Source organism: Eumetopias jubatus, unplaced genomic scaffold, assembly GCF_037043125.1.
Source record: "Eumetopias jubatus isolate StellerSeaLion01/CBP00866 unplaced genomic scaffold, mEumJub1_p1.0 scaffold_15, whole genome shotgun sequence".
Taxonomy (NCBI): Eukaryota; Metazoa; Chordata; class Mammalia; order Carnivora; family Otariidae; genus Eumetopias; species Eumetopias jubatus.
Genome location: NW_028274821.1, coordinates 1,148,782 through 1,163,249, shown reverse-complemented (window position 1 = coordinate 1,163,249; position 14,468 = coordinate 1,148,782). Strand labels below are relative to the sequence as shown.

Here is a 14,468-nt window from a genome sequence, read left to right as displayed (position 1 = left end):
GTCAATTTTCAACCTAAGTATTCCCTGGTCAATTCAAGGTCTTAGAGAACAAGGTGTAACTACTAGTTTTTGGCCCCTCCGGGATAGAAACCATGCCGCTCCCACTGTAGCTGGAAAACACAGCAGAGGCACTGTGCTATCAGATCTGACCTGGGAGTGAAGTGCAGGTAGGCACACCCCTGAGGCATTCTTACACAAAGCAACTGAACTTTGCCTTCAACTCAGCACTTCCCTCTTGAGGTTACTGGTTACTTGTCCCCAGATGTAGCCTACTCAGCAATCCTGTCTCATCCTATACAAAATGGGTAACAAAACCCCGTGCTGGCCAGATGAGGCAACGCCGTGAAAGGGCCCAGTGAGGGCAGGCACCCGACAAGTCAGTCCCTGCCCCAACGGGTACGCATCATCATCCCAAAATCTCAAGCCCCAGCCAAATGTCACAGACTTCCACTGACGTAAAGCAGGAGCACGGCTTTATTATGTCAGACCTAAGTAAATATGCCAGAGCACCGACTCAGGGGAAGATCTGAAGGTCTTCATTATAAACCCACACCGACTCAAGTCTTGTGGCAGGAACATTTAGGAAAGCTCCAGGGATTTAATGCCACGAAGATTTTTAAATAAATATCAGTCCCTCCCTGAAGTTACAAAGGTTGTGATGACTCAAAGCACACAAGAGGAAACACTCCCAGTAACTGGCAGAGGCCAAGCTCAGGCCAGGCAGTTCAGTGACCTGAACAAAATTAGCCGATTCATAGGCCAACTTCTAATGGTTAAAGAAATATAACTATTACTGTACCAAAAAAATTACAATTATTACTCTACCAAAGACATACTCTTCAAAGTCAAAAAAGATTTCTCTAAGCAAAGCTGACAGGAAAGTAAGCCTTTCTGCCAGTTTACAGAAGCCTAGAAGGCCAACAAGATGGTAGATTTTTATAAGACACATGCCTCATGGACCCAACATGACACATAGTGACATTTCACGTCAATTTCGGCAATTCCTATGTCAACTTTACATAATACTGTAGAAAAAAAACTACTGATTGTCATACAGTAAAATTAACTTTTATTTACTTCTGATGTGTAGTTCTAAGGTTTTAAAAACGCATTCCTGGGGCACCTGGGTGGCTCAGTAATCAAGCTCCTGCCTTGGGCTCAGGTCATGACCCCAGGGTCCTGGGACCGTGCCCTGCGTAGGGCTCCCTGCTCGGTGGGAAGGCTGCTTCTCCCTCCCCCACTCCCCCTGCTTGTGAGGTTCCCTCTCTTGCTGTCTCTCTCTGTCAAAAAAGAGATTAAAAAATCTTAAAAAAAAAAAAAATGCATTCCCACCATCACCATCAGAGTACCTAACAGTTCCACCACCCCAAAAAGCTCCATCCCTGCACCCTCACCTGACCCCTGCCCTCTGGCAACCACTGACCTGGTCATGAGAATGTCACAGAAAGAGAATCACACCTTTAAGCCTGGCTTCTTTCGCTCAACATAAAGCCTTAGAGATTCAACCCACGAGTTGCCTGTGCGAAAACTTCCTGCTGCTGCTGAGTAGGACGGCACAGCATGGACGGACCCGTTTGTTTAGTCACCTACTGAAGGATATTTTGGCTGTTTCCAGTTCTGGCCGTTATGAATACAACTGCTATGAACACTCAAGTACAGTCTTTGTGTGAACAAAAGTTTCATTGGGTAATTACCCCGGAGCAGCACCGCCAGAGCACATGATAAATGCATACTGAACGCTGTGTGCCAGCCTGCATTCCCACCAGGCGTGTGACGCGCTTCCAGCTGCTTAGCATTCTTGCCAGCGCTTAGTACTGTCGGTAGTGCTTGTTTTAGCCATTCTAACAGGCATACGGTGATAGATCATCATGGTTTTAATTTACTTAACCGTCTTAATGGACATATTTTTTTAAAAAGTACACACTGCTTCATTCCCTGAGGGATCACTGAACATAAATTTTTCTGACTCAAAATCATCCTTGCAGAATAAACACGGCGCCACCCTCGGTGGCTACTCAAGTACACAGGACTGTCTTCCTAATTCTTCCTGATAGGCCACAGAATTATGTCTGGTTTTTACAGTTTTTTTGTTTTTGTTTTTGTTTTTTATCTTCCCCCTTACAAAGTTTCACTTCTTGCTATGAATGGCGCTCCTGACTCTGGCCGACTTTCCTCTGCACTCTTTCCTCACGCTGAGTTTAGAAATGTATTACTAAGCTTCTCAGAACCAAATCCGAGAAGGAGAGGATTTGATTCTCCAGTGAGGAAAAAGAAAGCTTTGTTTTTTCTCTTCGGGTCCCTGTACCAAAACTTCCTGACCTCCCACTTGGCAGCTGAGAAATTTCTAGTAGCTAAATTTCTTAGACGTTTCCAAAAAGGTGAGGCTGCCAGGTTAAGTGAGTACTAGGTAACTGAGCCGTGACTGTATTAATCTGTGCAACTAGCACTATACTATGCTTCTATACCAGGAGCTAAAAGCTTGCCTAAAGCAAAATAGTCATACGGAAAATCATCTTGTGTTTGGAAACCTCAATGGGAGAAATCACCTCAAATCTAGTTTGCAAACACTCACACATCGGTCAAAAGTCTGAGTACCTAGTAGGTAAAATCACACATTCAGAGAGGTGCAGAGATCAACGTAAAGACGCTTCTTTATAGTTAGAGAAGAGTTCAGCGGTTCTTTCAAAAGATAGAGGCTGTGTACACCCTGAATCTAATGCTGCAGAATATTGAGTGTTCCTCCGAAAGCCCTTTGACCAGAAGGCTCATCCTGCCTTTTCGGTGCTCGTCTCCATCTCCGGACACCTTTTCCAACATATTCGGGAGGCGGACAGGCGCTGGGAATCGCCGCGGCCTTGCTTCTGCCCGAGCGCCCGGGCTCCAGGGCAGAAGATGCCAGCGGCGCCAGGCTCTCGGCCAAGCTCCCCGCGGACGCCGGCGGTGCCCGGCCGGGCCCGCAGACCAATCGCCGCTCTCCCAGCCGCCACGACCCGCAGACTTAGAGGCCCTGTCGCCAATTGCAACCGGATCGGGGAGGGACTTCCGCCATCACTTCAGGCTTTCCCACCACCATCTCAGCTCAGGCAGGAAGAGTGAATTCCACAAACTTTGCGCTCAGGCACTTTCAAGCAGAAATAATGGCAAACAAGTTGGAAGACACAGGGGCAGCAGCCAGAAAACCAAAACAGACCCCAAAATTTTCAACAAAAAACAACGAAAAAGGAAGCAATCAAAGCTGGAGTCGAGGCTCATGGATTTGCAGGCCGCCTCCGCGGCGGCTGCCGGGCCCTGGAGCCGTCCTCGGCCCCGGCTCAGCCAGGAGCCCTCTGCCGAAGGGGCCGCGGCCGGCGGCCGCGGCGGCTCTGGCCGCCTGGCGCGCGGCCGCAGGTGGCCGAGGCGTCCCCCGCGCAGAGGCCTCGACCCCGGACGCCCGGGCGCGCAGCCGCCCGGCCCTGCGCTACGCCGGTCCCCGCAGAGCCCCAGAGCCCAGGACGCGAGGCCGCAGAGCTAACAAAACTCCAGCACGCCCAACCCCGCAGTTCTGTGAGTCCCAGGCACGCAAACACCGTCCTCTGAGAGCGACCGCGGACGCGGGCCCGCGTCTCCCGCAGCGGAGCCCCCGCGGCGGGCCCTGAGCAGCTCTGACGGCGGCCGCGGCCCCGCCGCCCCCGCCCGGGACCCCCCCCGCCCGCCCGCCGCCACGCAGCCCCCTCGCGGCGCCCAAGACCTGTTGCCGCGCGGCCGCCGCCACACGCGGGGCGGGGGGGGGGGGTCCGGGGCGCGCCCGAGGCTCCGGCCGCGCGTCCATCTTGCGGGCCCCGCGCCCTCTGGCCCCCCGGCCCCCGGCCCCGCCGCCCCCCCCCCACCGCGGCCCCCGCCGGCCGCACCTTGACGTGGAAGCGGATGAGCGCCAGGCGGATGCAGTGCGCCATGCAGACGGGCGGCAGGAACCAGACCTTGGGCGGCGGGGTGCCCTTGTTCTGGACATGGCTGACGATCTGCTGCGCCGTCTGGCGCTCGTTGCCCTGCCGCTTGACCCACTCGTGCAGCCGCGCCTTCTCGAGCGCGCCGTTGAAAAAGACGAAGAGCTCGATGTTGCCGCCGAAGCAGGCCTTGGCCAGCGCGGCCAGGTAGCCGAGCATGTGGTTCCACTGGCCGCCGCTCACCCAGTCGGTGTAGAAGCCGCCGTAGAGGCGGTGCAGGCAGTTGTCGGCGTCCACCAGCAGGCGCAGCGGCGTGTGCGGGGGCCGCTGCCGCCCGCCGCCCACCAGGCTGCCCCGGGCCAGCTTCTGCAGCTCCACCGGCACCACGGCGCTCGGGCAGTGCTTCTCGATGTAGTCCTGGAAGCCCTGCACGCCCATGGCGGCGGCGGCGGCGGCGGGCGCGGGGCGGCGGGGCGGCGGGGCCGGGGGCGGCGGGGCCGGGGGCGGCGGGGCCGTGGCGCGGCCGGGGCGGCGGCGGGCTCTAGGGGGGGCCGGGGCGGGCCGCGGGCGCGCTCATGGCCGCTGCGGCCGCCATGTGCTGCCGCCTCCCAGGGCCATGGCGGGAGGGACCTGCGCCGTGCGCCGCTCGAGGCCCGGGCCAGGCTGAGGCGGCCTCGCGCGGGCGGCGGCGGCAGCGGCGGCGGCGGCGGCGGCGGCGGCGGCGGCGGCGGGGCGGGGCGGGGCGGCGCAGGCTGACGCACGCGGGCCGGCGGAGGGCGGAAGAGGCGGCGCCGCGGCCTGCGGGACCCGCACCCAGCCCGGATCCCGGCCCCGGCGGCGGAAACCCAGCCCCCGGGAGAGGCAGCGCGGCCGGGCCGGGGGAGGGGGCGCCGGGACGGCCTCGCGGTGGCGGCTGTGGGTGCCGTCACCGCGGGGACACCCAGCCCTCGTCCGCGGGCCCCGTCACCCTGAGGAGACCCCGTCCCCGTCCGCGGGCCCCGTCACCCTGAGGAGACCCCGTCCGGTCCTCGGGCCCTGTCACCCTGAGGAGACCCCGTCCCCGTCCGCGGGCCCCGTCACCCTGAGGAGACCCCGTCCGGTCCTCGGGCCCTGTCACCCTGAGAAGACCCCGTCACCCTGAGGAGACCCCGTCCGGTCCGCGGGCCCCGTCACCCTGAGGAGACCCCGTCCGGTCCGCGGGCCCCGTCACCCTGAGGAGACCCCGTCCCTCGGGTCCCACCGCCCGGAAAAGGCCGCGTCCCGACCCCGGAGCCGCTCAGCCCGCAGAGGGAAAGGGGGTCCGGCTGGTCAGGAGCTCGGGAGTCGGGGTGCGTCGGGGAGGGAGGGGCAGCAGACGGCCCTGGTCCTTGGCCTGCGGCGTGTCCTCGGGGTGGGGGGGGGGGCCCGGGCTCAGAGGTGAGCACGCGCTAGGTGGTGACGGCACTTTAGTGAGCGGGGGACACAGCCCCTCCGGACTCCGGGCGTCCCAGGCCTGGGCTGCCAGAGCCGTGGGCAGCCGAGGGCGGCGGCCCGGGCCCTCGGGGCGGGCGCTGTGGGCCGGCAGGCTTCCCCGCGGGCGCCGCCGCGCAGCCCACCCCCCCCCCCCCGCCCCGGGGGCCTCCGCACGGGCGGGCGCTGTGGGCCGCAGACGCCGGGCGGCCGGCCTGTCGCGGTCGCCGCGCACCCGGGCCGCACCGTGGGCTGCTTGCCGCGCCCGCTCCGGGTGTAGCGCCAGCCGCGAGCCCCCCGGGCTGGGCAGCGCCTCCCAAGGACGGCGAGTCCAGCCCCCGCCGCTCTGCTGGCTTTGCCGCAACTGCTTTTAAAATGAGGTTAATCCTGGATGTATACTAGGCTTCAGTAAGTCATTAAAAAATAAAAATAAAAAAACAGATTAATGTCTTGCAGAATGAAGCATGTAGAAACCCCGAACTCTCACGAGTTGGGAAGTGGCGTTCCTACTGCCCTCCAGCCCTCCCATCTGTTCTTTTTCTGAAGCAAGCCCTGCAGAGCGGCGGGCGCAGACAGCAGGTGCGGAGCAGATGGAGCCCGCGCCGCGCGCTCCCAGGAGCCCCCTCCTCTCTGTCCCTGAAAAGGCAAGTTGGATTTTTTTCATGTCTTTTCTTGTAACTTCACCTCAAATACAAGCCAGTGTGATACATACGTAAAATGTTCTTGGTATTTTGATAAGTATGTCTAATTTTTTTAAAAACACTGTAGCAAGTTAAGCCACTTACCCATACGCAAAATTAGTAATGAAGCCAGGATTATGTGTTACTTAGAAATGCGGTTATAGCCATTTAAGGCCGCATTAGACGCTGACACCCCAGAAACATCCCCATGTCCTCTGTACCCCACTGCAGACTCACAAGGTGGAGAAGAAGAGTAGTTTCCATACTCGCTGTATTTTAATTTATAGCATTGCATTCCATATATTTACCTTCATCGTGCACTGTCTTTATTTTAAACATGCTTGTTTTTAATTTTGCTTTAGTGCCAGTGTCCGGGATTCAGGGAATAAACTTTCACCTTAAGACAGTGTGGAGCACTAAGGTTCTGGAGTCAGACTGCCGAATCTGTCTCCTCCCAGCTCTGCGCCCTTGTCAAAATGACTGTCTTTTCAAACCCTGGGTCTTATCGTTTGTACAATGAGGACGTTAATAGTACTTACCTCCCAGATTGTTATAGGATTAAATGAGATAATTTGTGTGCTTACCACACGGCAAATACTCAGTAAATGTTGGCTCTTATATTTATTATCTCCACATAACTAATTATATTGACTTTATGCTCGAGAACATGGACAAGTTATTTTACTGTTTAAAACTCTAAAATTCGTTTTCATAAGTATAAAACATAAAATTCATTTATGCTTACTCGCCCTATTTAACTATGTGTTCACCTTTTTAAAAAAGCAAATTCTTTCATTTTTTTTTTTTAACTAATATTATTAATGGCTGTCAAGATGTTTGGCTGACAAATATTTTATGTAATCTGCATCCTCAGCTCAAATTCAGGGGCTGGTTGAAGTAAAAAAAAAAATTAAATATCGTTATTTTTACAGTAAACATCTGTATTTAAAATTCAGTAAAAAATTATAATATATTCTCGGGTTCACAGCACATGGCAGCTAATGATTGGGGACCTTCATTTCCAATGACTTTATCCTTGGACAATTCACTTAGAGTGTATGATAAAACTTTTAATTTCACCAAGAGATTGTCATACAAGTGAGGAAAAAATTTTACAAAATGCTAAAAAGGACATGTCCTATGCTTCACAGAAATTACAAAATGAAATCTCAGGAAAACCGTGTGATTAATACACAAAGAGAACCAGCCCGTGGTGTGCAAAAATTATCGATAGGTGGAAAACCAATGGCAGAAATACTATTTTCCGTTCTTTTATGTTTTAGCCAATCTGTTATTGATCAATTCATCTACAGCTCAAAGTAGGAAAATATTGTCTTATTTACATGACTCTTTCCAAAGTAAACTGCTTTATAGTAGAATAACACCTTTGATTAATATTCTACTTAGTTGAGGCTTCTATCTACTAGCAATAAAAGGTAAGTTTTCATTGCTTCAAGGAAGGTGAAAGGGAGCTCTGCCCCCACCCATATAATCACTAGCATATATTGGGAGAACAGCAGGCTGGAACAGCTAAGCATGGAATCTGTGACCTGAGCAGAGCACAGATTAATCCCTGCTTGGGATTTGAACCTATAATGTTTACCTTGCACTAAGGCTCTAATCTGTTAATTGTCAACTTAAATGACCCAGAAGAGCACACAGATATCTCTGTGCAGTCTTGAAGATTTTGTTTTTGCTGTTTTGGTATTCTGGAATTAGAAAGTGCTTTTCATTTTTAGTTATATGGATTAAAAGTCCTTTTTCTTCACAGGTGTGGATTTATTTTCTCTTTCAACCATAATTTTTATAAACATGTATACAGTTATAGTTTTAAATTGTAAGTCACTGGGAAAATATAAGCAGATTTCTATAAATTCACATTTCTGGCACTCTTCAAGTACAGTGGGAGTTCCCAAATGCATGGCGACATCTTACATCATCAGTTGGTGACCATCTCCGCTGAACAGCTGCTGCGCTCTTTATCACCATACTTTTCCCTTCCCTAGCTACAACAGTTGTTGGTGTCCATTCTTTCTGAAGTCTGCAAAGGACTTACTGCCTGTGTCCCCTCCCCACCACTTGTGGGAATGCCCGATGGCCTTCCTCACACTTTCTGGGCATCCAAGGCCTCTTCATGCCAACATCTGTCCTTACTGACGTGAAACACTTAAGCATCACACTGTCTTCCCTCCCACCCTCACCACTGGGAGCTGCTGAGGAGGAGGAGACAAACATCCAAGGGATGCTTTGGAAGACAATACTCAGTCGGCATATAGTCTCTCTTGTTTGGGTAGAAGACCTTCATAGTCATTCCTTAAATATGCCTGATGGAATCTTCCAAAAAAAATTTTTTTTTTGGTAAACTAAATTTTATTTCTCAATATGATATAAATCTAATGAGAAAAAATTTTTAAACCAGCAACTCCCATTCATAGTACAAAACCATTTTAAGATTTAATTATTTAGAGTCTAGTTATCATTAAATGGTCTGTTACATTTGTGGAAACTACAAAAAAAAATGTATCTGGAAGGAACGCTTCTCTCACACCAGCATATGAAGAGCATCCAGGCCTGACCAGGTTGGAACACATGAACCTCACCTCCTCCAGGGACCCTGTAGCCTCACACACAGGAACACACAGTCATTCTCTGGAAAGTGAGCTGAGGTTCCCCACACGGACTCCTCCACTGTCTAGGGAAGAGATTAGGGTTGCCTGCTGAGCTATAGGAGCACAGGTGCCTTGTTGGGAAGGCAGGGAGAAAGTTCTGCTTTAAATGCAGATGCCCTCAGGGTGGAGCAATAGCCTGAGCCTAGGAAAGAGCTGGAAGCAAGAAACAGCTGCTCCTTCTCTGCTCACCACTGCCTCCTCCCATCCCTGCCTGCAGCAGGTCCTAGATTGGGGTGCAGGCAGCACCAGCCATAGCTGAGGGGCTAAGACATCCATCTCCACACCAGTGCAACTGGGAGTAAGGATTTCAGCACAGATACCTCCAGTTTTGTTAAACTAAGAAACCCTGTATTTCAAAATAAACATTTCCACATCATTAAAATAGAAAAGATGAGGGACGCCTGGGTGGCTCAGTTGGTTAAGTGTCTGCCTTCAGCTCAGGTCGTGATCCCAGGGTCCTGGGATCAAGTTCCACATCAGGCTCCTTGCTCAGTGGGGAGCCTGCTTCTCCCTCTGCCTGCCGCTCCCCCTACTTGTGCTCTCTCTCTGACAAGTAAATACGATCTTTTAAAAAATAGAAAAGATTATAGACTCAGTAATCTTTTTTTTTTTTAAAGAGAGAGAGAGAGAGAGAAAGCATAAGCAGGAAGGGGGAGGAGGGGCAAAGGAAGAGAACGAGAGAATCTTAAGCAGGCTCCATGCCCAGTGCAGAGCCCAACGTGGGGCTTGATCTCACCATCCTGATTTCATGACCTGAGCTGAAATCAAGAGTTGGACCCTTTAACCAACTGAGCTACCCAGGCGCCCCTAGACTCATTAATCTTATCGTAGCATTTACTTTTCTTGAGATGCACCGTCCAATAGAACTTTCTGTGATGGAAGAAAACTGAGCTGTGCTATCCAATATGGTAGCTGCTAGCTATATGTAGCTATTGAGCACTTGATGTATACAACTGAGGAACTAAATTTTTAATTTCATTTAGCTTTCATTAAATAGCTACATGTGGCCAGTGGCTACTATATCAAAAGATCTTAATTCCTAAAAAGCTGAGCAGTTGCATCAGCCTTGCCTCATATTGGCTTACATTTAATGAAATTTATTCAGTAAATTACTTCATAACACTTCAACATAACATCGCGTTTGCTCAGTGCTTTATAGTTTATAAATTGCCTTCTCTTAAAAAAAAATCTCTTTGGCTCTGATGGATGGCTAGCTACTTGCAGAAATACAGAAATTATAAGATAAGGCTCCTACCCTGCATTTTTAATTTTCCAACGCACACCATTTCTATCACAGTTTGTAGAGTTCTTACCACCTAGGACATATGCAAGAGATGCCTTTCCAATATGTCAGTAGTCTTTTGTTTGTTTGTTTGTTTGTTTTATGTCAGTAGTCTTAAGAATACTTTGTTCACACCAGATGCCCTACCCAAGTTATTGCCTGGTCAGCGCAGTGTACGTCAAGACTGGCTTCCTGGGGTCTGGGTAGGTCTGTGAGTGCAGACCGAGTCTGTGTTAATCATTGTCGCAGACCTCTCTCCCACGTTGCTCATACTGACTTATAGCCAATTGCACAGCCTGGTCAACTGAAAAGACTGTCTAAAACCCCAGGCCTGGACAGGCAAGATAGCATATTACACTGTATGGGCTTTGGCTCTTATGTCACAAGCAGCAGAGACAACTCCCTCTTGTATAAGCAAAATTGCATTTTTTTTAAGAATTAGGAACTCATAAATCAACTTACAAAAGTTGAGGAACCAGGATTAGAAGTGGGCAGAAGTGAGGGAGGGCAGGCACCAGTACATGTAAAAATACATCTGGGGTGCTGAAGATGACATAATGAACTGCAATATTCCCTTTTCCTGTGGTCACTTGCATAAGATTCAAAGTTACAGAAAAAAAAAAGAGTTGAATAGACCAAGCTTAAGTATGATGTCTCCAACCTCACAGTGAAAAAAGTATGGCTCCTTCAGCTTTAATATGAAGAAGCATGTACCTGGATTGAGCATCTCACCAAAACTACATACAACTCCTGAGAAAGATATCTATGTACCTTTAGGAAGGGAAAAGGAATGCTCAATGTCCAAGATAGACACGTGCTCATGACATACATGATAGGACCCTCCCTATACCCTGTCCTTAAAAGACACAGATACTATAAAATCATGCCTTCTAAATCTTAAAACAGTGATTATATACTGAATCGCTGCTGAGCCACATGTCTAAAGAACTGGCCAGTTCTAACTTGATCCATCTGTCTTTTTTTTTGATTTCTTTAATTCACCACAAATTCACTTAATTAACTAAGAAACTAAGACCTGTATTTTATCACAAAGTTTCTCCTAAGAAACACCATGTAACTCCTTATAGCTATCAACATATGGTATATCTCCATGACATTTCCATGACCTATAAGTCTAGCAATCCTATGCTTAATAAGGTTAACTTTTAATACTTTAATCTATTAGGTAGATACTTATTAAGCATTCATATTTTTCATTTTGTCAAGTCCCTTTTGTGACTCAGATTTCTATTTTCCTCTCCCGAAGCTCATAGTCTACTAAGAAAAGATAGAGATAACTTGTATTACCAAGAAATATATAGATTAGTACCAATTAGTACCATTAGTACATTCATGTGAGGAAGACACTAATTTTAAATTGGAGCTTCAGCCTCACTGTCAGCCAAGATGTAGTAATAGGGACTGACCACCCTCCCACCTGAAACAACAACAATAAAAAAACTGAAACAAAATAAGTGAGACAACATGAGACTGAGTCCCACTTTGGGCTCCGCACTGGGCATGGAGCCTGCTTAAGATTCTCTCCCTCTTCCCCTGCTCTTGCTCTTGCTCTCTCAAAAAGTAATTAATTAATTAAGTGAGACAATGTTTCTTAAACATTGAACATCAGTCAATGATGAACAGAGATCTTTGAAAGACGGGAAACAAAGGGAGTGAGCCCTACAATTACCCAGCTCACTGCCTGGTAGAAGTTTCAGGGCCATGATGTGAGGAAGGCCTGGTAGCCGCAAGTTGAGGGAATGGAACTGGGAATCTGAGTTGGACAAAGTGGCTAGGATTTGCAGGGCAGAGAATTAGAGGAATTCTGTAAAGAGAGATCTGCAGATGATCCTCCTGAAATATTCACCTGAGAATTGATTAGTGCATTCATATGAACAACCTACCCAAGGCAGAGGAAAAAATGTTTGGAAAGGATGACAGGGTATAGTGTCCGATTCCAACAGATTGGAAAATCACATCATTCAAAAGTCATCAGCTAGAGTACTAAAAAAGTCTTCCCTCAATAGTTAGATAAAATTAACCTAGACAAGGATTCTGGGAAGATGGTGGAGTAGGAAGCACCAGGAATCTGTCTCCCATCTAGACAAAAATGGCACTGGCAGAATCTGTCTGATGTAACTATTTTGGAACTTTGGAATGTATTGAAGCATTGCAACTTCCAGAGGAGGCTTGAATGGTAAAATTTTGTTAATTTTGGTCAATTTCAGCTCTTAACACAGCAGCAGCTACCCATCCCCACCCCCAGCCACATGGCAGGCAGCTGTACACATGTTCCTTGAGCAGTTTACATACAGCCTCTAGGAGTAAGGGTGGAAAAAAAGGACACTGTCCTCCAAACATTGGTGGTCTGTGCTGTCACTGATGATTGGTGCTTCTGATCACAGAGGTGCAAAGACGTGGGTAGCCATTGTTGTTGAACCTTCCCCCATTGCAAACCCCTCCCTACCCCCAACCCCCACTGAGCTGACTTCCAGGAAATGTGAAGGGAAGTGCCTTTTTCTCACCCCTTCATCCTTCACCTTTCCCCTTTCATGATCCAGACATTAAAGATTGGATATTCAAAAACAACTGCATGTACAGAGAAAATTTAAAAGTAACTGCACTTGCCCAAGGAAAGTCTCAGAAAAGACCTAAGAAGACATTATGTTTGTACCTTAGTCTGATCCATGGTTGTTTGAGACAACCTCAAACAAAACAAAAACAAAAACAATAACAACAAGAACAAAACAAAAGCCCCCAAACCCTAGGGAGTGGGGAGAACCTGATTGCCAGACTTGCCACATTATTAGATTCAAAATTCCAGTGTTCAACCAAAAACCACATAAAATTCTTTCCCAGAGAAAGAATTGGGGAAGTATGGCCCATTCAAAGGTAAAACCATTGGACAGAATCTGCCCCTGAAATAAACTTAATAAAAGATATATTAAGGGGCACCTGGGTGGCTCAGTCATTAAGCATCTGCCTTCGGCTCAGGTCATGATCCCAGGGTCCTGGGATTGAGCCCTGCATCAGGCTCCCTGCTCCACAGGAAGCCTGCTTCTCCCTCTCCCACTCCCCCTGCTTGTGTTCCCTCTATCACTGTGTCTCTCCCTGTCAAATAAATAAATAAAATGTTTTAAAAAATAAAAATAAAAAAACAAAAGATATTAAACAAATACTTTAAAACAACTGTCTTAATGTGTTCAGAGAACTAAAGGAAGATATAGGGAAAGTCAAGAAAATGAGGTATGAACAAAATAGGAATATCAATAAAGAGACAGAAAACCTAAGAAAGAGAGAGAGAGAGACAAATCCTGAAACTGAAAAATACAATAACTAAAATTTTAAAATTCACTAGAGATATTCAAAAGCAGATTTCAGCAGGCAAGAGAAATAATCAGGAACTTGAAGATAGCAATGGAAATTATCCAGACTGCAGAAAGAAAAAAGATTAAAGGAAAGGAATGGAACCTAAGGGAAATATGGGACAACACAAAATGTACCCACACACTCATCATGGGAGTCCCAGAAAGGGAAGAGGAAGAGGCAGAGAGAACATCTGAATAGTGGCTGAAAACATCTCAAATTTGATGAAAGACATGAATATAAATATCCAAGAAGCTCAGCAAACTCCCAAGTAAGATGAAGTCACAGACCCACACTGAGACACATACTCAAACTTTCAAAAGACAAAGAACAAATATTGAAAACGGCAAGATGTGATGAACACTGGGGGTATATACACCTGATGAGTTGTTGAACACTACATCTGAAACTAATGATATACTATATGTTGGCTAATTGAATTTAAATAATAATAAAAAGAAAGCAGCAAGAGAGAAGCAAATCATCACATACAAGGGATCCTCAATAAGATTATATGCAGATTTCTTATCAGAAACCATAGAGGCCATAGGACAGTGGGCCAACATATTCAAAGTACTCAAAGAAAAATAATATCAACCAAGAATCCTATATCCAGCAAAACTGTTCTTCAAAACTGAGGGAGAAATCAAGACATTCCCAGATAAACAAAAGCTGAGGGGGTTCAAGACCTATAGACCTGCCCTGCAAAAACTGCTTGAAGGTGTCCTGCAAAGTGAAACAAAATTATATTAGGCTGTAACTCAAAGCCAAATGGAGAAATAAAGATCTCAATAAAAATAAATACGAGGGCATCTTTAAAAAGTAGTGTTACTGTAAGAATGGTTTGTAACTGTAATTTTTGTTTTCTTTTTTTTTTTAAAGATTTTATTTATTTATTTGAGAGAGAGAGAATGAGAGATAGCACGAGAGGGAAGAGGGTCAGAGGGAGAAGCAGACTCCCTGCTGAGCAGGGAGCCTGACGTGGGACTCGATCCCAGGACTCCAGGATCATGACCTGAGCTGAAGGCAGTCGCTTAACCAACTGAGCCACCCAGGCACCCTGTAATTTTTGTTTTCTACATGACTTAAGAGACTGATG

The 14,468-nt window shown here is 48.3% G+C and overlaps 2 protein-coding genes and 1 long non-coding RNA gene across 4 annotated transcripts in view; 1 reads left to right on the top strand and 2 right to left on the bottom strand.

Annotated features, from left to right (window-relative positions):
- The window catches only part of FAM120A (family with sequence similarity 120 member A), a 92,414-nt gene extending 88,020 nt beyond the window's left edge, over nucleotides 1–4,394 (bottom strand). For both annotated transcript variants that reach the window (XM_028093076.2, XM_028093077.2), the window contains exon 1: nucleotides 3,888–4,394. In XM_028093076.2, coding sequence (XP_027948877.1) covers nucleotides 3,888–4,361 — 474 coding nt within the window. In that variant the 5' untranslated portion in view covers nucleotides 4,362–4,394. The remainder of the gene's footprint in view (nucleotides 1–3,887) is intronic.
- Nucleotides 1–14,468, bottom strand: part of PTPDC1 (protein tyrosine phosphatase domain containing 1) — a gene marked incomplete in the record, with an annotated part of 669,594 nt that overhangs the window by 450,312 nt on the left and 204,814 nt on the right.
- LOC114200763 (uncharacterized) lies at nucleotides 4,719–6,016 on the top strand. Its single transcript, XR_003607518.2, has 2 exons — nucleotides 4,719–5,251; nucleotides 5,829–6,016. It is a non-coding gene; the product is annotated as an uncharacterized LOC114200763 (long non-coding RNA).